General features: G+C 32.9%; 2 protein-coding genes and 1 long non-coding RNA gene across 8 annotated transcripts in view; 1 reads left to right on the top strand and 2 right to left on the bottom strand.

The window, feature by feature from the left end:
• Positions 1-19456, top strand: part of Sesn (Sestrin) — a 231895-nt gene extending 212439 nt beyond the window's left edge. For both annotated transcript variants that reach the window (XM_085486251.1, XM_029303977.2), the window contains 6 exons: positions 132-302; positions 8993-9175; positions 9272-9512; positions 10644-10909; positions 11469-11843; positions 12741-19456. In XM_085486251.1, coding sequence (XP_085342377.1) covers positions 132-302; positions 8993-9175; positions 9272-9512; positions 10644-10909; positions 11469-11843; positions 12741-12827 — 1323 coding nt within the window. In that variant the 3' untranslated portion in view covers positions 12828-19456. The remainder of the gene's footprint in view (positions 1-131; positions 303-8992; positions 9176-9271; positions 9513-10643; positions 10910-11468; positions 11844-12740) is intronic.
• On the bottom strand, positions 1692-3241 carry LOC114931830 (uncharacterized). Its single transcript, XR_014925455.1, has 3 exons — positions 3106-3241; positions 2700-2993; positions 1692-2588 (listed from the first exon to the last, which is right to left on the bottom strand). It is a non-coding gene; the product is annotated as an uncharacterized LOC114931830 (long non-coding RNA).
• Positions 19457-19645: 189 nt separating the features above from the next.
• Positions 19646-27091, bottom strand: part of LOC114931552 (glutamate receptor ionotropic, kainate 2) — a 191613-nt gene continuing 184167 nt past the window's right edge. For 2 of the 5 annotated variants that reach the window (XM_029303673.2, XM_085486243.1), the window contains 6 exons: positions 26765-26962; positions 26069-26294; positions 25479-25643; positions 24745-24845; positions 23548-23841; positions 19646-21146 (listed from right to left, as the gene is read on the bottom strand). In XM_029303673.2, coding sequence (XP_029159506.2) covers positions 21057-21146; positions 23548-23841; positions 24745-24845; positions 25479-25643; positions 26069-26294; positions 26765-26962 — 1074 coding nt within the window. In that variant the 3' untranslated portion in view covers positions 19646-21056. Of the gene's footprint in view, positions 21147-23547; positions 23842-24281; positions 24488-24744; positions 24846-25478; positions 25644-26068; positions 26295-26764; positions 26963-27091 lie in introns of those variants that run through there. The other 3 variants (XM_085486235.1, XM_085486236.1, XM_085486238.1) reach the window with 3 other exon arrangements.

The following is a 27091-nucleotide window of genomic DNA, read 5'->3' as shown; positions in this document are numbered from 1 at the left end:
CGACGTTAATTATTTAGGAATTTGAAGCATTCTCAGATTCAAGTATTTTGTATATATGCGTTGCGGGAAACATTTTAATCTTAATTATAGTGACACGCTTTTACTTACGTGCGACGTATTTTGTGTTACAGACGCATGTGCTGTTGATGGATGCCTTCGTACAGAACAACAGGCTGGATCATGTCTCAAGGGTTATGTCATCGCATCCAACGTACCTGGAACATTTCCTGCGGACTCAGCATTTCATCCTTCGGGGTGATGGACCACTTCCTTATGACTACCGACATCTCATCGCCATTATGGTGAGTTCTTATTCTGATCACCTACGAAGTTTCGTAAGTTCTTCTCGTCGAGAAGTTCGAATCTTTCCTACTCTCCCGCATATTAATTGATTTTTTCGGTCATTATTGAAATATGTTTATTTATAAAAATGTAATATATATATATTTATAATTTAAATGTATGTTTATCAGAATAAATATATATTTAAAAATATTTATATATGTAAAGTATATACATATATAAAATATTTAATTTAGAAAAATATTTTTCGTCTTTTTTTTGAAAAATATTTGTATCTATTTTATATGTATTATTTATAATATATACGGAGAGAATTTTCTCTTAAAATTATCCTGAAAATCATGGTAATTGTGAGACAATATGGTATTGGAAGAATTTTATGAGTTTTCTGATTAATATTTATCACAATAAAAATTATTAATATGTACAATCAGTCGAAGTAAAATCGAGTAAGATTCATTGAATATTTTATATCTTATTGTGCGATTAAGTATCATGATTTTCGGGGTAAATTCTCTCTGTGTTATATATTTATAAAAATATATATTATACACACACACATATATAGTAAAGAACTATTGATTTCAAATAAATATTTATTTAAATAGTGCCATTGACACCATTTGTTTGAAAGCAATATTTATTTGTTTCAAACAAATGTATGAACGATATAAAATTTAAATCAATTTGTATTTGAAATCAACAGTTTCTTTCCGTGTATAAAATAAATGTTTATCAAAATATGTCTCGTCAATTTTTTGAAAAGTGTTCTTTCTTCTCGGGAGATTTTCAATTAAGTTTGAACGCGATTTATCATGCGTGCGAGAGGAGGAATCGTAGCTTTTCTCGCGGGAGACTGAACTTTACTTTCGTTCCTCGCCATCTTCGTCTTTACTCCGAAGAGTTCCCCGATCATCCTCGAGCAGCGGCAGGTCAACAGGTCGAGGGTTATCAAATGTTCGAGAGTAAATGCAACGCGCGTGCGTTTCGTAACGTCACGCACGTTGTCGTAGAAAAGCTCTGCGAAGATGTGAAAAATAACAGACTGTGACTGTTCCTTTATGATCTTTACCACTCGACGATCCATGTGCGCTCGTTCATCATATTACTTTTAGCTATTCTTGCATCAAAACACGCCGTTTTGTTATATACAATATTATATAACTCTCTCCGATATACGTGCGTGTATAAAAAAATATGACGCGTGTAGGAATCATCTTGAAAACAACGCTCTCCTTCTTTTCATAAAATCGTGTTATTGTAATTGAGACAGATTTTTACAGAAGTGCGCTTCGATAGCGTTTTATTTTATTTTTCAATTAGCGACAACTTTTTTTTTCTTCTTATCGACGACTTGAATCGTAAAATGGAAATGGCATTAAATTCCGATGCATATAAGTGTTTTATCGAATATAAATAATACATATAGGTGAATGTATCTAATCGATCAATCGAAAAACCTGCTTGCATGGATCAGACAAGCTTATATTTTTTAGTAATAAAAAAGAGTCATTTATGATTTAACAGTCGGAATATATAGATTTGTGCGAGAAACAGGCTTGTCAGATAACACACACACAAAGAGATAAAATAGATTTGGCGGCTTTATACTTATATATAACAAGAAACCACACAAATTCGTGATGTGTTTGCTTCGAATAAAATTGCAATATATCTTCTTTTGAAGTAGCACTGTAAAGTTTCGTCGTATTTTTATTCGTCTTTTAAAATATGCGATTTCAAAAGCCTTTATATAGATAAATATTCCAGCACATTTTTGGCTTTTCTGCAATATTCGAAAAAACGAATTTATCACGTAATTATTTGAAAGGAGTTTATTTGATTTCTAGGTTTTCTTCTCTTGCAAAATTCAGATGACTTGTTAAAAAAACTCCTTCCTCGATTAAGATTTCGTTTGCACTGCATAATTTTAATTAATAATTACAATTAATAATTATAATTAATATTGATAATTATAATTAATTCATTGAATTTTCGCAGATGTATAAAATAAAAATATGACGCTATATAAATGATGAGAACTATCTTTGAGAGACACTCGATATAAGCTTGAGAACAAGTATGCAGATTCTATAAACTGGTTTCAGTCTAAATTGTCGAGTTGTAACGGCAGCTGGACGAGCATTCACTGACTTTGTTTATTGCAAAATCTTGGGCAAACTGCACAGACTGTTATCTCTTCAGGATGTATTATAATATTGAGGTCGCAGCTTCCGTCTTTGACGCAGTCGTAATCGGAAGTCGTCGCGAGTCATTTTGATCAGCTGATATATGTCAAACAATTTTCGTGTGTAGGAATTAAAAAAAAATTTTTTTATGATTACTGTATTCTAAATTATATATTAATTAATTATTATACTAATTAATATACCTACTTTTATGTTAATGTTGTCGCGAAAATTCAGACTTTGAGTTTGTTCCAATTTAAATTTAAAATCGGAAGTCGTCGCGAGTCATTTTGATCAGCTGATATATGTCAAACAATTTTCGTGTGTAGGAATTAAAAAAAAAATTTTTTCATGATTACTGTATTCTAAATTATATATTAATTAATTATTATACTAATTAATATACCTACTTTCATGTTAATGTTGTCGCGAAAATTCAGACTTTGAGTTTGTTCCAATTTAAATTTAAAATCGGAAGTCGTCGCGAGTCATTTTGATCAGCTGATATATGTCAAACAATTTTCGTGTGTAGGAATTAAAAAAAAAATTTTTTCATGATTACTATATTCTAAATTATATATTAATTAATTATTTTACTAATTAATATACCTACTTTCATGTTAATGTTGTCGCGAAAATTCAGACTTTGAGTTTGTTCCAATTTAAATTTGATCGTCGCGTTTGTTGGTCTTCGAATTATCTCGATCTGATAACAATTCGGGAGACACACTGGCAGGCTGGTGGTATAAGCGAAATATCATCGTGGTGTGCAAACGATCGCTCGAGAAAGACTTTATCTTGCGGCGGGGTGAGACGAGGACGAGGATAAATTGTTGGTTGGTACACATGGAACGGAGCACGATAAAGTGATAAGGTATATGAAAAACAGCTTTTCTACCGGTAAACATTTCGCGCGATATGTATGAACTCTCTTCTTCCTCTTCTTCTTCGGGACTCGACTCGCGATGGAAATGACAGTTGCTGCAAAAAAAGTGAATTAAAAAATAATTGTATAAAAATCAATCTCAAGACTTATTTGAATATAAAAATTCAAGATTTATAATTTCTTTATTTATTTGTTCTAATACTTTTAGAAAGTTATACTTTATTAAATGTTTTTCTGAATGAGATTATCTTGTAATTTTTTATCTCGAATATTGGAAGAAAGTAAAAAATGATGCACAAATATTTGTTTAAAATATCTTGAAGTTTATTTTTTTAAATCTGGGTAGATATATCTACATTTGGAAATATTATATAACATTTTACAAAATGATATATGTATATAGATAGAGATATCCATATTTTTTTATAGATAAATATTCTACATTTATTCTTTACAAACGAATAAAACTGTCACAGTTTTATGATATTTAAAAAAAATACGTTTAAATTTTATTTTTATAAGCATCAAACACATCGCGAATTTGTGTGACGCTTGCAATACAAAATAAATTCAACTTTATTGTGTGTGTGTGTAAATTGTAAATGAAAGAAAATATAATATCAGACCGACTTTGAAAGATAAATGTCATTTAATTGTCGCCAATCGCTCGTCTCAAATTATATCCGCTAACTGATGTAGATATAAATTTCTTGCGATTATTATTATTTGTTATCAACGATTATAATAAGCTTAATAGTGATCAATTTTGAAAATAATGTTCCTATAGCAAGAAAAAATTATGTAAAATTGCGAATCGTTGATTACGAATTATGACGAAACGCGGCGAATTTATCGTTATCACTGGCCACTCGTAATTTTGTAGCCTTGTAATTTTGCGATGGGGTTATCAGAGGGTAGAGGGTAGAAAGGTACGTTCTTTCGCGATTTGGAAAAGAAAAACAAAATGTGGTTTTCCGATTCGTGACTATATTGAAGGGATAATATATCGGAGTATCGAAATATATATCGGACGTACGCACTCGCGTTTTTCTCGTCATTATCAATCACGAGCATATTGTTTTCTCGCGATAATGAAATATTATTTTCAGTACTTTATATTATCTTTCCAATTCTCGCGCGCGATAATCCGCGACGGTGTAAAAATAAAAAAAAATCGATATCGCCATAAAATGTGTAAAGTCTTGCCAAACATTTTACGGCAATTAATATTCATTAATTTCTGATATAATTGCTCCGAAACGTGAAGCGATAATGCTTCCGCAAACTTTCATAATTGACGAATTTGGTGATAATCAGATCTCTGGATTGATTAGGTGATAAAATTGATGCTGATAATCTTTATCATTTTCGTCTTGTTTTTCTCTTTCAATCTCGATGCGCTCGAATAATTTCCATGTTTTATCATGATTTCTCTTTTTTATCCATTATATAAATTATTAATAGAACCTGTCACATTATCTATATAAAACTATTAAAATTAAATCGTGTTTTTCGAGAAAATCCATTAGATTTTTTAAATATCTGCGGATTTCTCTCTTATCGCTTTTCGCGATCGAATCTCTCGAATCGATTGATTTCCGTAGAGATGCCTTATGGCAAACAGATGTCTTGTTTGCCTATTTTATCACTCTCTCTTATGCATACACTCTCTCTTCCTCTCTTTTCGATCTCTTTTTTTTCTTTTTTATTCTGCCTTTTTTTTACTCACGTTCGCTCTTTACCGTCATATCGATACCTTATTCTGTCACGATGACCGATCGATTCTATGGCTGGATCACGCTGCATCTATCGCTCATGCATCCCTTATCCTCCTTCTTCCTCCCCTTTTATACCCAGAGGCTTTGCAAAGTTACTTACGCGAAAATAAATAGATCACCGACGAATTTGCGTCAGGTAATTTATTCCTCAAACAGTCGCGTCTACATAAAATCCGTATTATAAATTTATTGTTCAAATTTTTAATATTACATTTTTATATTATAAATGTTTTTTATATTTTTTTGTATTATAAATTTTTAAAAATACAAGTCTTTTATATTATTATTTATTCTCGTACATATGAGAAGCTCTTCTGAATATCTTCAGGCATTTCTCGATATTATTTTCGAAACGTATCTTATTCGACTAATATCTTTTTATTTGGCCAAGACTTTTCATTGTCATCAATTACGAAGGCCGATAATAATTCGTTTTTGCTCGTCGTTAGATATTGTTTGTTCATCGACAAAGGAAGAAAATTCATTCTTTACATTTTTAATATTAAATTTTTATATTACAAATATTTTTTGTATTCTTAATTTTTAAAAATACAGGTCTTTTATATTATTATTTATTCTCGTACATATGAGAAGCTCTTCTGAATATCTTCAGGCATTTCTCGATATTATTTTCGAAACGTATCTTATTCGACTAATATCTTTTTATTTGGCCAAGACTTTTCATTGTCATCAATTACGAAGGCCGATAACAATTCGTTTTTGCTTGTCGTTAGATATTGTTTGTTCATCGACAAAGGAAGAAAATTCATTCTTTACATTTTTAATATTAAATTTTTATATTACAAATATTTTATATATTTTTTTGTATTCTAAATTTTTAAAAATAAGGGTCTTTTATATTATTATTTATTCTCGTACATATGCGAAGGATCTGTTCTGAATATCTTCAGGCATTTTTTCTCGATATTATTTTCGAAACGTATCTTATTCGACTAATATCTTTTTATTTGGCCAAGACTTTTCATTGTCATCAATTACGAAGGCCGATAACAATTCGTTTTTGCTCATCGTTAGATATTATTTGTTCATCGACAAAGGAAGAAAATTCATTCTTTACATTTTTAATATTAAATTTTTATATTACAAATATTTTATATATTTTTTTGTATTCTAAATTTTTAAAAATAAGGGTCTTTTATATTATTATTTATTCTCGTACATATGCGAAGGATCTGTTCTGAATATCTTCAGGCATTTCTTCTCGATATTATTTTCGAAACGTATCTTATTCGACTAATATCTTTTTCTTTTGTCAAGACTTTTCATTGTCATCAATTACGAAGGCCGATAATAATTCGTTTTTGCTCGTCGTTAGATATTGTTTGTTCATCGACAAAGGAAGAAAATTCATTCTTTACATTTTTAATATTAAATTTTTATATTACAAATATTTTATATATTTTTTTGTATTCTAAATTTTTAAAAATAAGGGTCTTTTATATTATTATTTATTCTCGTACATATGCGAAGGATCTGTTCTGAATATCTTCAGGCATTTCTTCTCGATATTATTTTCGAAACGTATATCTTATTTGACTAATATTTTTTTATTTGGCTAAGACTTTTCATTGTCATCAATTACGAAGGCCGATAACAATTCGTTTTTGCTCATCGTTAGATATTATTTGTTCATCGACAAAGGAAGAAAATTCATTCTTTACATTTTTAATATTAAATTTTTATATTACAAATATTTTATATATTTTTTTGTATTCTAAATTTTTAAAAATAAGGGTCTTTTATATTATTATTTATTCTCGTACATATGCGAAGGATCTGTTCTGAATATCTTCAGGCATTTCTTCTCGATATTATTTTCGAAACGTATATCTTATTTGACTAATATTTTTTTATTTGGCTAAGACTTTTCATTGTCATCAATTACGAAGGCCGATAATAATTCGTTTTTGCTCGTCGTTAGATATTGTTTTTTTTATCGACAAAGGAAGAAAATTCATTCTTTACATTTTTAATATTAAATTTTTATATTACAAATATTTATATATTTTTGTGTATTCTAAATTTTTAAAACTAAGGGTCTTTTATATTATTATTTATTCTCGTACATATGAGAAGCTCTTCTGAATATCTTCAGGCATTTCTCGATATTATTTTCGAAACGTATTTTATTCGACTAATATCTTTTTATTTGGCCAAGACTTTTCATTGTCATCAATTACGAAGGCCGATAACAATTCGTTTTTGCTCGTCGTTAGATATTATTTGTTCATCGACAAAGGAATAAAATTCATTCTTTACATTTTTAATATTAAATTTTTATATTACAAATATTTCATATATTTTTTTGTATTTTAAATTTTTAAAAAAAAGGGTCTTTTATATTATTATTTATTCTCGTACATATGCGAAGGATCTGTTCTGAATATCTTCAGGCATTTCTTCTCGATATTATTTTCGAAACGTATCTTATTCGCATATCTTATTCGACTATATCTTTTATCACAATATCTTTTTATTTGACTTTTCATTGTCGTCAGTTACGAAGGCCGATGAAAATTAACACATTAGCCGGTTCGATAATAATTGGTTTTTGCTCGTCGTTAGATTGTTTGCTCATCGACAGAGAAAGACAGAGAGAGAGATTAAACACCAGTGTCCACGGAGCGAAGCTCGAATGCGCGATATCTGCTGGATTCGACGTGACACGTGGCGAAAATGATAACGTTGATAACGCGTCGCGATATTTTCGGTCGCGACCTCGCGCAATTTCGCGCCGCGATGCATCATATCGCACGTCGTCGTCAATTCGCCGGTGTTTGAAATTTCTCGCGTTGTGTCGAAATTGAAAAAACGCACCGGGGGATGCTTCGTCGAGCTAGAAATCTCTCCCTCCCTTCTGTGCCCGAAAATCGAGCCAATAACTGATCGTTCTCCGAAAATTTGTGGAACGGGAAATCTATCACGCGTATTGCATATACATACAATATGGGAGATGCACGTGCAAATCGACGGCATTCGATACTCGAATAGAAATTCCTCGTGGGACGAAATTGCTTTCGCGAGAGCTCGCTCGTTTTATTCGCGCTTATTTCCCTATGGATAGTAGTAAGATACTATCTTATCGACGAACATTATCTGCCCAAGCCAATTCCACAGGAATATATACACATATACATATATATATATAATATCTGCTTATTGTGATGCGCGGCCTGAGGCGATAATCGAGATTACGAGGCCTCTGTCGAAGCTTAACCGGTCATAAATTAAATGATTTATTGCACGTAGCGCAATGTGCATTTTAATTAGGCCGCGATTATATTATATCGTTACTCGACATTACTTGGCATCTGGAAATGTTTCTATTGAACGTGCACTTCATTTATATTCAAATTACGTTTCGTCAATTAGCTACCGTAGCTAAATTTTAGGTGGCTCTATATTACACCTGAAATATTTAACTACCACGTTCTAAATCTTAGTTTTTAAGTGGCGATTAATTTTTTTTATTATTCCATTTAACGGGGAATTCTCTAACAAACTGTCATTTAAAAATATTAGACAATTATCCTAATAATATATTATTACGAGTAATTATCGCAATAATAATATATTATTACAAATAATTATCATAGATAATAATTTAGCTAATTAATTCCTTCTTCCGTAATAAATAGAATTATATACGGTTCCTTTTCGATTTGATGTCCTGCGATAGGTTTGTGTAAGGGAGAGATTACATTATGCGATAGAAGCGCTTTGTAAAAGTGGCTTCGAGTGGTAAATCACGAATAAATCGACAGATAAGTTGATGAGAAAACAGGTTTGAAGATCCGTCTATCGTGTAATTTCAGGCCGCGGGTAGGCACCAATGTAGCTACCTTATAAACCTGCAGAAGGGAGAGTTCCTTCTGCAGGGCGGTGACCCTTCCTGGCTCCAAGGCCTGAGATCGATTCCGGGGAAGCTGCAAGATCTCTATGAGATCAACAAGATCCTAGCTCATAGACCCTGGCTCCTGAACAAGTCGCACATAGAGGTAAGCGGTTTATTTTGAAACGAAAATTCTACTCTATCCTCAATTCGTTGAATCGTGCTTGAAAATATCAGTAAAATATGTTGGTTGTAATTGCAGAAATTGACTAAGGGCGACGATAATTGGTCCTTAGCCGAGGTCGTCCAAGCGATAGTCCTGTTAGCTCACTTCCACTCGTTGTCGTCTTTCGCATTTTCTTGCGGGATTAACGAGGAATTGGATAACGTAACTGGCCATCATTACAAGGAGAACATACAGGACAATAGTAATAACGTACCGCCCACCAAAGATAAGTTGACCAGCAGTCCCAAGAAAATTCCCAACGGCGACGGCAAGACCGGTATGTTCAACTTTATCTGTCTACTTTATTTTTAGATAATTTCGATCATATATACCTATATGTGTTGATCCAAATTATTGAAAATTATTATAACATTAGGAATAAAATCTTTAAAAGCTGTTTGAACCTTTCTAAGAAAAATTGATCTAATGATATAAGAAAACAGAATTCACATTATTATAATATACGTATGTTCAACTTTATCTGTCTACTTTATTTTTAGATAATTTCGATCATATATACCTATATGTTGATCCAAATTATTCAAAATTATTATAACATTAGGAATAAAACCTTTAAAAGCTGTTTGAACCTTTCTAAGAAAAATTGATCCAATGATATAAGAAAACAGAATTCACATGATGATATATAATATACGAAGTCACAATAAGATTCAATTTTATAGGATTAGTATACGAGAGTTTTGATTCTATATAAAATCCTAGATGAAATTCAATCCCAGGAAGATCAGCTGATTTTCTTACATGTTGTAACTTATGATTTGCTAAGCAAAAAAATCTAATAGATTTAAATAGATGGTTACTGATTTAGATAATATCGATTATACCATATATATCTATATGTTAATCCAAATTATTCAAAATTACAAATTATTATAACATTAGGAATAAAACCTTTAAAAGCTGTTTGAACCTTTCTAAGAAAAATTGATCCAATGATATAAGAAAACAGAATTCACATGATGATATATAATATACGAAGTCACAATAAGATTCAATTTTATAGGATTAGTATACGAGAGTTTTGATTCTATATAAAATCCTAGATGAAATTCAATCCCAGGAAGATCAGCTGATTTTCTTACATGTTGTAACTTATGATTTGCTAAACAAAAAATCTAATAGATTCAAATAGATGGTTACTGATTTACAGCTAGCCAAATACGAAAAACTTGAACTTGGCGAGTTGATTGACTGGCTGTAACTCAGTAACTATCGAATATTTAGCTTCGAGTCCATTACATTTTTTGTTCATACAACATATGAAGAAAAAAAAAAGCCAAAATCCCATGTATTTGATGCGGGGTCCTTTGGTCGACAGCACATTAAATACATAAAAAAATCCTAAAAAATACACATGTAATATTGAGTTTTGTTTGATTTGACGCAGAAAATATGCCGTCACCGCCGTCGTCACCGAGCATAGTCGGCGAGCAGGAGGTCGGCGTGGAGACCCTGATGGAACGTATGAAACGCCTCTCGGAAAAGTCCGAGTCCTATCAGATCACGCAAGAGGAGCTCTCCAAGAGATTCGAGACCGTCGAGACGCAGTCAGCTGAGTTGGCAGCGGCGCCGCAGAGGAGTAGCTCGGTCCTCGACTCGGATATCGGTCTATTCATCGAGGATCCCACCTTCATCTATCAGGATTTCGCTAAGGTGAGAGGAGCTTCCTCGATCCTTGCCTTAACTACCGAAAATAATCGTCAAACTCGCATTAAGTATCCCTTAATTGGACTCCTTCATCCATTTATGCGTGTCGCTATTATTCCAAACCCTCAGTGTTATTCATTCGCCGATGATTCCGCGCGCGTTGTTTTGGCATGCCTAGCAAGTAGCGCGTAATCGATTAGAGCCGAAAGGATATTCCCAAGGTAGCGTGTGGCTCATCCATGAATATTTAAAGTCGGCCGAGCTTGCTTCGTATACGCTCGCGTAACTGCCATGAATATTTACCGCGCGACAACAACGTTGTGTATCAACTTGACTCGAGGTAGGAGTCATGCGAAGGCGGGGCGACGATTACGCCACGCGTTGATTATGCGCAAGTTATTAAAAAAAAAAGAACAAAAAGTTGATTCGCCGGATAATCCGAGTTATATATTTAGTTTACTGCTTCCTTTTTTTTTTTTTTGACATAATTTTTCATCTCTCGCGACCTTTCGACGGTACAAAATGTTTCTCTCTCTCTTATGATTCTTTTATTCTCTTCTTCCAGCGCGGCCAGCTGAACGACATACCGACCTTTCGCGTCCAGGACTACTCGTGGGACGATCACGGATATTCCCTGGTGAATCGTCTCTATAACGACGTCGGTAATCTTCTGGACGATAAATTCAAGACCGCGTACAATTTGACGTACTACACCATGGGCACGCACAGCAAGGTCGACACGTCGCGTTTCAGACGGGCGATCTGGAACTATATACAGTGCATGTTCGGCATCAGGCACGACGATTACGATTATAACGAGGTGAATCAATTGCTCGAGCGTAGCCTGAAAACTTTCATCAAGAGTGCCGTCTGCTATCCGGAACGTGTCACCAAGAAGGATTACGATCGCGTCATGAGGGAGTTCAAGCACAGCGAAAAGGTAAACGTCGATATAAGTCTCGAGAATGAAGATATTTAGCCAAAATTTATCTCTTGAGAATTTTTCTTCCAAGTTTTAATTTACATGTTAAAATTGAAGTGATACCAAAATCTGCATCTCAAGAGATATTTACGGTAATATAAATAGCATCGTCAACACGTAACATTTATCAAATTAATATTAATGTCTTGTTTTTTTTTTAATTCAAGGTACATTAAAAGATACATTTTCTTTTTATTAAGAATTACGAGTAACGGAAGACGTTTATATAAGAGCATTAGACTTTCTTTTAATTTCATATCTCTTGAAAGAAGGAAATATTTATCAGATATTTTTAGAGTCATTTAAATTTTTTCTCATGCCACGTTACCTAACTTTTGAATGACTTTGTTACCGAACAACTACTTTAGCCTGCGGCGTGCTTGATTAAAATAATTTATTTAAGGAGTAAAAAAGAGGTCTCTTGTACAATAATCCGTCATTTTGAAATTGAGCGATGATCTTATCAAAGTATATATGCAATTCCATTGATAATACGCTCGCGATAAAGTTGCGTCTGTCTTTAAATCTTGTAGAAATTTAAATGAATAGCGATTTATGTAAATAAGTTCAGAAGTTAAACGTGTTAAATACGAGGTATATAACGTGCTTTACGCAGTCAGGTTAAAAATAGCCTCTCTGTTACTTATTTCTCATGATAGTTAAGATTAGCTCGTACGAACTGTGCTTGGAATTAGTCACTTCAACTTTTCCGATAAGACTTTTAACATGTGAAAAAAGAAAAAATAGAAGTATATATATATATATATATATATTTATGTATTAACACAGGAAAAATTTATTCTTTGCATAGGCAGTTAGCGACACGTTGTTAAATATAATTTCTATTTTTTCCAGGTCCACGTAAACCTGATGATTCTCGAGGCTCGCATGCAAGCGGAATTGCTATATGCTCTTCGTGCCGTGATGCGATATATGACCTAAAGCGGAGTTTCGCGTCATCCCCTCGTCTATTTGCTGTCTGTCAGTTTGTCGATTTGTTTTCTCGGGCCAATCTCTGCACTATGTAAGAAGTTCCCGCATGGAAGAAACGAGTCTCATCTGGAACATCGTGCACAGAGGAGCGATTCTTCAATCAGCGCTCAGGAAGGCGTTAATGAAGAAGCGAGGAAGAAAGAAGAGATGAAGAAAAGGAAGATACGAATTGGGGGCAAAAAGGAAGATGCAAGGAATTCAACGCATCCTTTGTTCCTCGAGCGATTTACGAATATGTCGACCCGCATGTTCTGGTTCCGTCTATTCGCGTAATAAGGTTAATACAGTTTGCGATGAATGTGTATAGGATTGGAAAAGATCAGAGATGGGGGAATTGAAAGAGGAAAGAAAGAGGTTGTGCGAACAGACAGAGGAAAAGGAAAAAAGAAAAAATATGATAAGGCCGGGGATGACAAAGAGAGAAGAAAAAGATTATAATTTGTTTTGTACATAGACACTTGTATTTTTCTACGTTCGGCATCGTAGCAGACTGTTATTTGTGCGTTTCGTTTATGTTTCAGATCTGTTAAAAAAAAATAAATAAACCGTTTGCTCTCGCCTGTTAGTAGCTTTCGCGTCGCGCTTTATAACTTTACACACACCGACATTTATATTATATTATATTATATTATATTACACTTTTTTCACTCTGCGTTTATTATATGTTTCGATTCTTCTCACGCGATTCGCCAACAAGTTAGTCGCGAAAAAGAGAGGAAAATCATGCATCGATCATCAATTTACACGAGACAAAGAAATTTTTATCTTCGCGCGCGTCATTTCGTTTTTCTACTTTTGTGTCGGGTGATATAACTCTTGTCGACAAGTGGAAAATTAATTGTAAGGCTTATATTAGGAAAATCTATTAATCCGTCATCGCGATTTTGTCTCTTTTTGCGTTGTACATATGCATATATATAGATATATAGATATATACATATGTACAATGCGTTTTATCTTCGTTTTATTTTCATTTCGACGACTCCATATTTCATAAAAAAAAAAAAACAGAGAAGAAAGCGTGAAAGCTAACGTAAAACTATCTACTTACCATTCGTCATACGCATATGTCGAGCAAACCTTAGATTGTAGGACGATCCGCGACCGCGTGCAGCATACACACACAGATGCAGATACATACAAATACAACACACACACACTTTTTTCAATGCACGCGATCGCGGAGAGAAGCAATGCCTATCGGCTGTGTTTATTTACCGAGGGATGACGCGCTCTATTGTCGAAATGCGTTTAGCCGAATGCGAGATGCATCGTGAACTTGCTTCCGATCAACCCGACAGACTGTCTTTTTTTCATCTTGTGAGATTAAAATACAGCGGGATAGATCGCTTTTTTTGAGGATTGGACATTGTTGCACTTTTTCAATGCGATGACAGGAGATTAAAGGGTAGCAAGTATACGTCATTTGACGTCGAATGACGTTTAATGACGTCAGTTTGCTACTCGGGGAAAGTCTCGATCGAAGGGAACTTGAGAAAGGTTTATTGTCAAATTCGGCTGCTAGCTTGAAATCGGAAAAAAGATCAATCATTGTATTCGTTCTGCGCCGATGGTGATACTTGAAGAAGGAGGGAGGAAGAAGATGGCACGAAGTAGAGAGAGAGTGTGATTTTTTGGGTATCTATCAACGAATTTTCATGCCTTCTAATAGCCTCCCTCCCTCTAATAGCCTCTAATAATGCGTTATAGAGGAGAAAGAGAGAACTTAATAGAGCGATGGGGGACGCAACTGACGGAGCCTGTCCCTCCCTCGACGATTAATTACGATCGTTGTACAAGAGTTGGGGGACACCGAGCGAAAACCGGTGTCAAAGTGTTGTGTGTGAGGAGGATCGAGGAGAGGCTGTTTAAACACAAATCAAATCCTTATAATAGATCGTTAAGGTACACGCAAACACGATACATACACAAGAAGAAGAACGTGGCACAAACTATTACACGCGAATTATACGTGTTCTGTGATCGCATATATCTACATATATATGTATAACACACATACACAAAGCAAGTGTCTATATATATATGTATATGTACATTATATAAGATATATACATATATGTATACACTTATATAGATACATATATACGCATATTTACGATTAACCGAGAGAAAAAGAAGGGAGAGCCAGAGAAAAAGTGCGTGCAGAAGATTTGACGATTCTATGTATATCTACGTTTTGTAATTATAACGTCTCTTTATTGTATAACTGTATATGTGTGTGTATGTGTGTGTGTGTGCGAATGTGTGTTTGTATGCGCGGACACTCTTCAAATAATCGATATACTCGCATGTGTGTTCAATGAATATCAGAATGATCGGTACTTTGGAATACAAATTTATAATAAATAACGATTCTCTTTTGATCTCGATCGAACGAAAACGGTGATGATGATGATGATAAGTGACGCATAAGCGAGCAACGAGAAAGAAACGCATACTAGAAATTGAAACTGGCGTAATTTCGGTGAATTGTGATAAATTCGAACCCTGAGAAGGGCGCGAAATAACATTTTTATGACATGTGTATAAATGCAAAAAAGAAATATATATATATATATATATATTATTTTAATACATATGTAAATATATAAAGATTAAAATTTTTAATAGGAAATAAAAGTTTTATCTAAATATATATATAATATATAAAGCAAATTTCTCTCTAAAAATATCAGAATTTCAAAGTAAACAAAGTTACAAATGCGCCATTCAAAATTTTATGAAAATGTTCACGATCCCAAACTCACCTCTTTTGATCACTTGTCACGGATAAATATGAATATGTATATGCGAATTTATGTATGTGTACATTTATACGCATACATATATCCGTATATACGCATTTATATATTATATATGTATATATACATAATGTTATATATATATACATATATATAGAGGGAGAAATCACATTTTCATGTTTCTGTAAATTTAGATTTTCCGATATTACACCGGTTTCGATACTCGATCATTGTTATCTAGTCTACCGAGAACGATATCGAATAACATATTTCATCCGGAGAGCGAACTGTTTGTTTCCGGCGATGCAAAACCCAGCGTTCCAAAGTACCAACCCAGGTAGCAAGTGTATGACGTTTAATGACGTCACTTTGCTACTTGGGAAGTCCGCAATACGAAGACGTGCACGCACACACGCGATGATGATGATGATGATGATGCGGGAGAAAAACATGGATAACGACAACTTTCGACCAACAAACAACAGAGCGACGCGTTTTCTTATTTCCTTAGACGACGCCTCTACATATCACTCTCCGAGAATTTTAAGGTAGAAAGAGGAGGAAAAACGCGTCTGTAGCCGAATCGGCAGAACCAAAATAACTTTTTGGCGATCCAACTTTTTCTCTCGTTGCTTTGCATCTTGTCGTTGTTCATCGTGAATGGCAGCCCCGGAGGGAAGAAAGGAAATAGCGATTTTGCGATCCGACACGGCGAACACTCGCAGTTTTCGTCAATATTTTCAGTCTTTTTGTTCTGTGTCCCTTCCCTTTCCCCTTTGTTAAATTACTTTCCGGTCTCCGCTTCGAAACTCTCTTTCTCTTCTCTGCTCCCCATTTATATATATATATGTATCTTTCTGTTTATCTGTCTCTTCCTCTCCCTTTCGTTCTCCCGACAATTTAATTTATTAAGTTGTCGATCGCGATCGATGAGTTTGGAAAATTTCGGATCTTTTTTTTTTATTTTTTGCAAGGATACGTACTGCTTGATATCAAATTCTCAAGAATCAAAATCGATCATTGAATTTTTACGGTAGATTGTCTTTTTTAATCGAACTCGCGTCCGCAAAGTTGAAACCAAAGAGATGTACACAAGAGGAGTATCGTATATTAAATATATTACATAAATTACATATATATATATATCCGAATTTCAATCAGTCTATGGATTATTTACGCAGAGAAAATGTGCTTGTGTTGAAGAAAGAAGAAAGGAACGTACTCCACTTTGTACCAAAATATCGTAAATATTCGATTACATTTTACTCACGAATATTTTCTACGATTATATGCTTTATGTCCGAATTATGTAGGAACAAAATTCTTCGCGCGTTTAGTTTTTAAGTATCGCGATATTTTTCTCCCCGACATACACAATGATTTTACGTAACTCCGATCCTCTCCTTCTTTTTTTAATTTCGTCTTAGGCGACTAATAATAAATATATAGGTTTCGATGTGTATGTATTTTTTTTCGACGCGTTACGCAATCACAGATGAGTGTGAATGTTCATTAATTACCATTGATAATCACGTTTATTTAGGATAATTAATTATGTCGCGGCTTCGAGAGTTATTTCAACTCTTTTCAAATTTTATATAAAATATACGCGGATGTGTATTTTTAATACATCCGAATTCTGTAAAAAAAGGATAAGGATTTTATATAGAATTTTATTTATTTCACACGAGTTCCGAAAAAAGAAAAGAAAAACGGTGCGACACGAATCTTACGAGATCGTAGTTGAATTTTTTCGGTTCTCTCTCTTTCTCCTTTCTTCTCTCTTTTTAATCAGTTTCTTTCTCTCTCACGTATTTTTTATTTATTTCTTTTGCGTTATTTATATTTCGAATCTTTATTCTTCTATCTTTCGAACTGTCTTTTCCCTCGCCAATTTTTTATCATTTTCGCACTTTTTTTTTTTTTTAATTTTATGATCAGCGAAAGAGAGACTTTGCAGTAAGTTTGTAGGTAAGAGCAATAATAATCGGATTGCAACAGGTGTTCGCGATAACCGCGGCAGAATTGATCTCATAAATGTAGTAATTGCGAAAGATGGAGAAAGAGAGTTTAAAGGGGAGACAGAGGAAGAGAGAAAATAGAAATACGTCTCAGACTTGTAGAGGGAGAAAGAAAATCGTCGTTGTAACCATTATTGGAAGCAGCGCATCTGCTTCGTATTTTTTTTCTGTTCATTGTTTCTTTTTGTATTCTTAACGCGAGAGATTCTCGCGAATTCATTCGTGCTGCTGTAGCGATCACACATTGCGGCGGATCATAATTTCGCGATAATTCTAAGAAGAGAAATAATATGGTACGAGAGAAATAGAGAGAAAGAGTGAGAGAAAGGGATAGAGGGATATAAAAGATGTAGAAAAAAAATCGAGATTTTGATGTAATAGCGATTAAGTCGTGCGTAATTAGAGGCGAATGTCTCTGCATTATAGGGATACGATCAAACATCGAACATCGAGATGATCTCTAAACGTTCACGCGCTTGAAGGATATTTCACGGAATTCTTTAAACAAATCGAAAGTCTCTCGAGAATGCACTTTAGATGTTTGTGTCTATATAAATTTTTGTGTCAGAGGATAACAGAAGGATCTCTCCGAAGGATCTCGTGCATCGTGTCTGATCGTAGTCCCCTTAAACTTTTATCAACTTCTCTGTTTCTCTCGTGAAGAGACACGCGAGAGGGTCAGGGCGTGTCGAGATTTCGAGTCGAATTGATGTCTCTTGGTAAAGTTAACTTGCCGAGAGAAGGAGGTGGACGAGAGAGAGAAGTCACACAGGAGAAAGAGAGAAAGAAGCGAAAAAGTGTGGAGTATATAAAGCGTTTTTAAAAAAGTAAAAAAAAATGATATGTCATGTACATAGACACTGAACCGATTTTAAGCTCGTCGTCCACAGTCGTCTCGAATGGGTTTTCAAGAAGAAAGAAAAAGAAAGAAAGAATAAAAAAAAAGGGTGAGAAGAGAGAGAAAAAAGAGTGTGTGTGTATGGTATGTAAGAGGGAGCGAAAGAGTGTGTGTATGAGAGAAAAAGAGAAAGGGAGAGAAAATGCACGAACTGTGCAAGAAGCCGAGTGTCCACCTCCAAAAGTCACAAAAAAGCATATTAAAAAAATTGTACATGCCACCGTATCGGGAATGATTGTGTGATAATTACAAGTGATTTGACCAGACTCCCTCCCCGATTTTTATAAACGAATTACTATCAAAGAGGATTTTTTTTTAATTGAGTCTGCATTACTTGAGGTAATTGGATGTGGAGCGATGAAAGGAGAAAAAGAGTGGTCCTTTTTCTCGTTTTTTCACGCTCCCTCTAGATTTAGTCCTCGAATAATATATGTACGCATGAGAAAGAGAGAAAGAAAGGTCCTTTTTGATAGTAATTCGCTGATTGCACCGACGAAAAAAAAAAAAAAGATTTCAAAAAATGCTAAAAAGGAATTCTCTTGCGCGAAAACTCGCCGTAACATCTCGATCACGTTGATTCGATTAAGCATCGCGGTCGTAGCCTAATCTTATCACGGATCGACGCGAGCTTCGCTTCGAACTGACCCTTTTTTCGGGGGAGGTTTTTCGCTCGAGAATTCCGCTAATTTGTGCGTTGTTCGCTTTTTCGTTGTATATCGTGCGTGAAAATTCGCCGCCATAAGGGCGGCCTCCCCCAGGGAGGGGGTCGTATGTGATGTGATTTCTTTTATATCATAACGAATAATGAACACTAAGAAATATTATAGTTTCATATAAGCGATATGTTATTTGTCATTTATTTTATCCCTTAATAAATGATGTTATATAAAAAAACAAGACTCTTCTTCTATATTTTGTATCTCCCGAATTGAAAAAATTCCAAGATAATTCTATGCATAATATTTCGTCGAAAGATTGATGATTTTTCTGCACGTCGATGATTTTTTCATTAAATTAGATTCTATTTAAAATTATATATTCATGATATTTCTTACTAATTTATTATACTCTTTTTTCCTCATTTCTTCTACTATTTTGCACTAATTTTTTTAATATCGCTGATTAATTCAAAAAGGACCGAGACTTAGAAAGAGAAGAAACAGCGATGATTCTCTTATCTTACATTTATTCGCCGACTATCCAGCATTGTTACAGCACACGTTACATGACACCAAACATCTACTTTGTCGTACTCGATTAGTACTAATGATTACTCACTCGCATAACTCACGTTTTTTTTTTTTTTTTGCATAAAATATTCCCATTACGAATTTGATTGCTCTGCTTTTTATCCGCGGCGATATTTACAGAATATAGTTCGCAAGTTACCTTACACTTTAGGCAGTCTCTGATAGGGAAAGTGAGAAAGGAAGAAAGAGAGAGAGAGAACGCATTGACAAGGTGTCTTCGAACAATCAGAGATATCGATGATCACGATATATTAGATGATTTAGTTCTCTCTAAACGTGGGACGGAAGGTTTTTTCATCGTCTATCGTTAAAGATTTAGCGTACTCTACTCTCTTAATGGAACTTGATATCGTGTCGGTTGAAGGAGAATTGAGGGTCTGATCGATTGCTATCTCGCAATGCTCGATTCTTGTAATAATTCAAGACTTAACATAAACGAGACTGTACACGCAAAAAGAATGGAAAGAACTCGTTTCGCCAGATAATTTTCACCTCCAGATGTGATCAGAGAAAAACTCCATTTTTATACATTCTTTCGTAGATTATATTTAAGTTATTTTACAGGATGAGAATTTGCACGAAAATGTAATTTTGAGAATAAAGCGTTTACAGTCCATTTATGTAAAATGTTTAATTATTCGTACGTTAAAAAAAATTATTTTGATTGCATCACATGAAGGAAAAAATTTTCTTCGACACGATCGAAAATTAATAAATTAGACCTAATTTTTCGATTTAGGATTTTTATATTCTATATTGAATTACGTTATCCCATTTGATTAAAGTGTCAGATACATTATTTCGTCTCAGAATAATTATATCATTTCGTGAATTAATTAATCGTACAAAATTTGCGGCCGAAAAAAGTCAATTTAGAGCTACGTTACTATTACTTCATCAATAATTTATAGATCGGAGTATCGGGTCGACGAATTTTTTTTTTTTCGACAGACTTATCAAATGTGTGCGAAAAAGCGACGCACGTTGATTTACAAAAAGCGTTTGAAAAGTTCGCACTCGCGAAAACGTCAGAAACGCGATGCGAACACTTTTTTTTATTATTTAATATATTGTGCAAAATTGTCCGGAACGCCGAAATACTATACCTTTCTCGGCAGGAGTTCTCTATCAACAAATCGATCGCATAACTGCTCTTCGTGACGCGTGCGTGTGTGATACGCTTTGTACTTATTCCTGGTTAACAATTAATGTCGTCGAGGTTTGCTTTACTTAATTAAGACAACCCTCTAATTGCCGTCATAGTCATGCGGCGGTGCGTGATGATGCATGTGGATGTGTGGAGGCAGTTCGACTACAGGTACGGCCAGACTGCTTCTCTGTAACATGATTATGTAATATGTAATTGTAGAAATGTCCACGTCTGTGTAAAATTTTCGAGAGAGAATTTTATGTAATATTATTACATAATATATTATATGTTAATTTACAGAATTTTAGAACCCACAAGTTATCCTAAAATAATTAATAAATATCATTAATAAGAATTTGAAAAATTCAATATATTAAATTAAATTCTATTAAATAGAACATAATAATTAAGTAATAAAAAATTTTATGTAATATTATTACATAATATATTATATGTTAATTTACAGAATTTTAGAACCCACAAGTTATCCCAAAATAATTAATAAATATCATTAATAAGAATTTGAAAAATTCAATATATTAAATTAAATTCTATTAAATAGAACATAATAATTAAGTAATAAAAAATTTTATGTAATATTATTACAGAATATATTATATGTTAATTTACAGAATTTTAGAACCCACAAATTATCCCAAAATAATTAATAAATATCATTAATAAGAATTTGAAAAATTCAATATATTAAATTAAATTCTATTAAATAGAACATAATAATTAAGTAATAAAAAATTTTATGTAATATTATTACAGAATATATTATGTTAATTTACAGAATTTTAGAACCCACAAGTTATCCCAAAATAATTAATAAATATCATTAATAAGAATTTGAAAAATTCAATATATTAAATTAAATTCTATTAAATAGAACATAATAATTAAGTAATAAAAAATTTTATGTAATATTATTACATAATATATTATATGTTAATTTACAGAATTTTAGAACCTACAAGTTATCCCAAAATCATTAATAAGAATTTAAAAAATTCAATATATTAAATTAAATTCTATTAAATAGAAAATAATAATTAAGTAATAAAAAATAAAAATATAGTCGTTAATAAAATTATGATTAAAAAAGCCATTATTTATAACATGTTTAATATTCTTTTAGTCTTTATTAATTATTTATTGATTTATTATTTTTTTTATCGATTTTGTGAATTTTGAAAGTCTGTAAATTATAGAAACCAATATTCACTTTCATTATTACAGCAACGTATGAAATACAATTTAAAAATGTTTTGATACATTTTCAAACGTTGCTTAACACATTTTTAACGCGGAATTTCATAAATTACGTTGATCTTTTAATAACACTTTAATAAAATCTCCGTCTTGTAATATTGCGCGAATTTTTTCCTCGGAAAAAGAGTGATATAATAAATTCTATACCCGTCCCGACGAAAAATAAATTCGCTCGTCAGATACACGTTAATTAAAGAACATTTGAATGCAATTATGAGCTTAATGAACATAAGGATGTAGAAGCTCGGTGAATATAAAATATAATTGAATAACGATATAACGAGGAGGCTTGACTTCTCTCCTGGTTAAAGCTGTGATAATGCGATATAATATAAAGTCTGTTGCGAATATAAAAGATAGGAATATCAACTTGACCAAAGAGAAGATGATCAGAGAACTATGCCGTCACTAAAAATCTTTTTCTGAGAAAAAATATATCAGGTTTTCCATTTCACATATATTGTATTATATTTTCATTGTAATATAAATTTTCACGAAGCTTATGCAAATTTATTCTAGCGTCACGAATAAATATTCGAGAAAAAATATTTTTGATGCTTTTTTTATATGTTACATGTGTAACATGTGTTACATATGTATATAATATATAAAAATGTGACATGAATATGTATTATAATATTATATAAAATTCTCCAAGTTCCGAACATTTCATATTTCACACTTTATATTCCGATTGGACAGATACATTTTCATTTATGTATAAGACAAACACATTGTTTCTATTTATCACAATATCGATTTTTATCTTTAGTTATTCATTCATTTATTATTTCATTATTACACGTATTTAATAATATACATATAATGATTACATAATTTAAACATGATTATTTAATTTAAAATCATATCATTATACAATAATTTATGATGAAATTAATTGATTCGTATTTAATTATGTTGACATTTTGCAAAAAAAGCATCAGCTAATAGACCCATCAAATCGACAATCGATGGAGAAGCTCTAATTTTATAATTAAATTATAAATATAAAATTTTTATATAAATATAAACTAATAAAAATACAAATATAAAAATTTTTAAAGATTTAAAATTTAATTCTATATTAATTATTTCACTAATAAAATTTAATAAAAATTTTTTTCTATAAAATTCAATTCACTTTTTATCTGTTTTAAATCTTTCTTTACCAAAATTAAAAAATGGTTTATAAATAATTAAAAATATATAATTTATAAATCATATTGAACTAAAAAAAAATCTATATATATATAATATAATTATTAAATTTTTTATATAAAATCCTATTCTTATAAATAATCCAATTATTATACCTGGGATCTCATCCCATTTATGGGGGTGGCAGTGGGATTGTCCGGGTAGCCAATCACGTGCGTGGAGCACTTGTCGCAGGTGCGTTGACGTCGAGACGACGCGTGACAATGTAAGGCACGACAGAGCTCGCGCGCCACCTCCGAGCAGAGTGACTCCTGCTGTTGATTCGATTGTTGCTGATGCGGTTGGTGCTGGTGTTGATGCTGGCATTGTTGCTGCTGCTGCTGTTGCTGCACGGCCTGAGAAATCCCCTGAAGAGAGCCGGAAGTAGGCGAAGGAATCGGAGGCCTCTGCTGCAGCCCACAAGAATTCATTATTTATTTAGTGCGTTAATTACGCGATTATGAAGGATAATTCTCATAAGGATGTTTTGGAATTAGCGACAAGTAAATAGATGATTAGTTTTCATTCTCTGAAGTATAAATTGCATTTTGAGATATAAGACAAGCAAGAATAAATAATAATCTGATTGTGAAATATTTTTTAATTTTGAAGCTACGATATTGAATCTGAAAATTTTGAAGGAGAATACTTTCTGACCTCCTTACAACTTATTAACAATAAGAAATCAATTTCCATTTTTTCGCTAATTCATTCCACATCTTGTGACACGAAACTATATTAACTATATTTTTTTCGGAGCACATATATATATTTACTAGTTGAAAAATAATCTTAGAACTCTCGCGTGTTGAAGCAAAGGGATTCGTAAAAAGTTTTCGCAATGACGGACCTTTCTTCGCAACTGAGTTTTGGGGGCGAGTTGCAGTCTCATGCTTCAATGGACGATGAGCTCATGCTGATGGGATCCATGGCGTAGCGATGAAACAAAGTTCAGAGAACGTCATGCAATGCATACGGTACGGTTCATGCACATCCCTCAACTCTTCGGAGTTCAATCGGATCGGGATCGTTCGCTTGGACGGACTATGAATATTCCTTGAAAAAGCAGCTTCCTCGTTTATCATGATTTTTACTCGGCAAGATTTCGCAGCGTTTCGTGCAGCCAAGTAATTTTAATAATTAGAATAGCGCAAAAGGGAAAAAGTAACCCGAGAGCTTAAAACTCGAGAAACGAGCGCATCTACGTCGGAGAATTTGGCTCGCGAATTGAGTCGTGCAACGACGAAAACGTGCTGACGGCGATTTATCGAAACCTATTTCAGCGTCTTGATTTTCGCGGTCGATGCACTCACCCGTTCCGCCGGTGCATTCCTCCTGGAATTGTAGCAGAACTCGAAGATCGCTATGAGCACGGCGAATGCCAAGCCGCACAGTAGGACCACGAAGATTCCCCCTAAGCAGAAAGAAAACGCGATTCTTGAGACGCACGAGACGTCGATAGGGTTTTTTTTTCTCAAATTTCAGACAAATAAAAAAAAATGAATATACATATAAAAGGCAATAAGAGCTAATTAAGTTCTGTTATTAATATTTATTTGTGGAAAAAAAAATTTTTAACATAAAATATTACATAAAAAAAAAATTAAACTTGGTGGATATTTTTCACTAATAAAAAGGATATTTATTAATATTTTTTTGATTTTCTTGTATCGTTAATACCTGATAACAAAAATAAAAGGAATATAAGAAATCCTCCTTAATTTTCGATGAAGAATTTTTCGCACTTATTTAGATACATCCTGAATACATATAATTGAATAATTAAATAATTTGATAAAATTCTGCACTTAAATCTTGGAATACTCTAGTGTGCATAACATAATGATATGTAATTAAATGGAAATGTTTATTCAAAAGATTTAAAACACAGATCCAACATAGTTATTTTCATGAAGAATGATAATGAGGGTAATGCAAAGAATGTCCGCGAATGTAACGAGGCATTTCTGATTTATGACCCCACGGCGAAAACTCATGGCGCGTATAATTTAGACCTTATGCGCTATTCTGGGAGAAAAGTGCCCACCTATGTTGTCGACGCCTAGAGAGTTGGCTTTATTCTCCTTTCCCTTTTCCGTCCTCATGCAAGTATCCCCCGGACTCTTCCACCATCTGTCATACAGCATCTGAATTTCACCTTTCTCTTGCAACTCCAAAATTGCCAGAGATATCTTGTCCCGCCATGGTGAGCCTGAAAATTTTTTCAAAGAATAAAAAAAACGTTTTAACAAATGTAAATCATCGTTACGCGTGATGGATGTGATGAAATATTTTTATAATATTCAATTTATTTTAAAATTATATTTTATGTACATATATTGATACAGTCAATACATGTTAACATACAATACAGCGCATACAACTAAAATTTTTACGAAATAAAATAAATGTTGAAGGGAAGATCAGTTGAAAATTGAGCTAACATTATTTACAAATATTGTTTTAAATTTGTCGATCATATATTTCTCGTTAAAAAAAATCGGAATTTACTTCTAAAATAAAATTAAAAATTTTGTTCGATAAACTGTTATGAATTACAATGTGTGTAAAAAATCTTTTTATAATTTTTTTATAAAAAAAATATCTGCACATAGACACACATACAAACAAACTTACCCATGGGGGTAGCGATTCCATATCCTTTAGTGTCCAAAAATCCGCCGACTTGTGTGAGATTGCAATCTCTTTGGACGCTGTAATCCAGCATGGTTGACTCCATCAGAAAGGCATAATCACCTTGAAGAACTCGTTGGATACCCTCTTCGTAGGTTGGCACAAATACCGATGGCTTCTTGTTTTCCATAAATCGCCACATTTTCTTGTACGTCTCGATCATCGAATCCTTGATCGAACATTATTTCATAATTTAGACTCCTGATTCCTTATTTAAATAATGACAACATAAGTGAAAAACTGTGTAAATACTTTTCTCGCATTATCCGTCGAAGTAAATTAATTTGTTTGTTTTCCAGAGCATACTATAGATTGGTGAAGACTTTTTCAATTTCCAAATTAATACATTAATTAAATAATCATAACTCCGGATAAAAGATCATAAAATCATTATTTTATAATATTATACAATGTAAAGCGTAGGGGATTTATTTCAATTTTATATTAACGTTTAATACATTAGTAGTTGCCAAAAATATATTTTACCTAATATTAATTTTATTATTTAATTTTTTAATAATTGTAGGATGACATGAGCGCAAAGGATATTATAATTACGCGTTGACAATATTTTACAAATATTGATGCTAGTATTATCACACTATCTGCTTCGCAAATAAGTAGTCAAAAAATAGTTACCCTGAAAAAAGTCATTGTGCTTCCGCTTTCGAGAGTTCCGTATGCAATGTCCGTTTGGCTGGCGAGGTCTTCGGCATTTTCTATCGGCGTAATCATCCTTTCCACAGTGAGGAAAGCCGCTAGATTTGCAGTGTACGACGAGATGATGATCAAGGTGAAGAACCACCATATGCCGCCCACGATACGCGTGCTTGTAGCCTGATAAGGCGATAAAGCTTTGTGAAAATGCACCGAATTGTGAAAGACACTGATTAATTTGCATCCAATACATCTTGAATTTTGTATTAATTTTTGCCAAACGATGAAAGATATTAAAATCGATATTAT

The sequence above is a fragment of the Nylanderia fulva genome, unplaced genomic scaffold, assembly GCF_048542155.1.
Source record: "Nylanderia fulva isolate GAGA-0341 unplaced genomic scaffold, ASM4854215v1 Scaffold11, whole genome shotgun sequence".
Lineage (NCBI taxonomy): Eukaryota > Metazoa > Arthropoda > Insecta > Hymenoptera > Formicidae > Nylanderia > Nylanderia fulva.
This window is presented reverse-complemented; position numbering and strand designations above follow the sequence as displayed.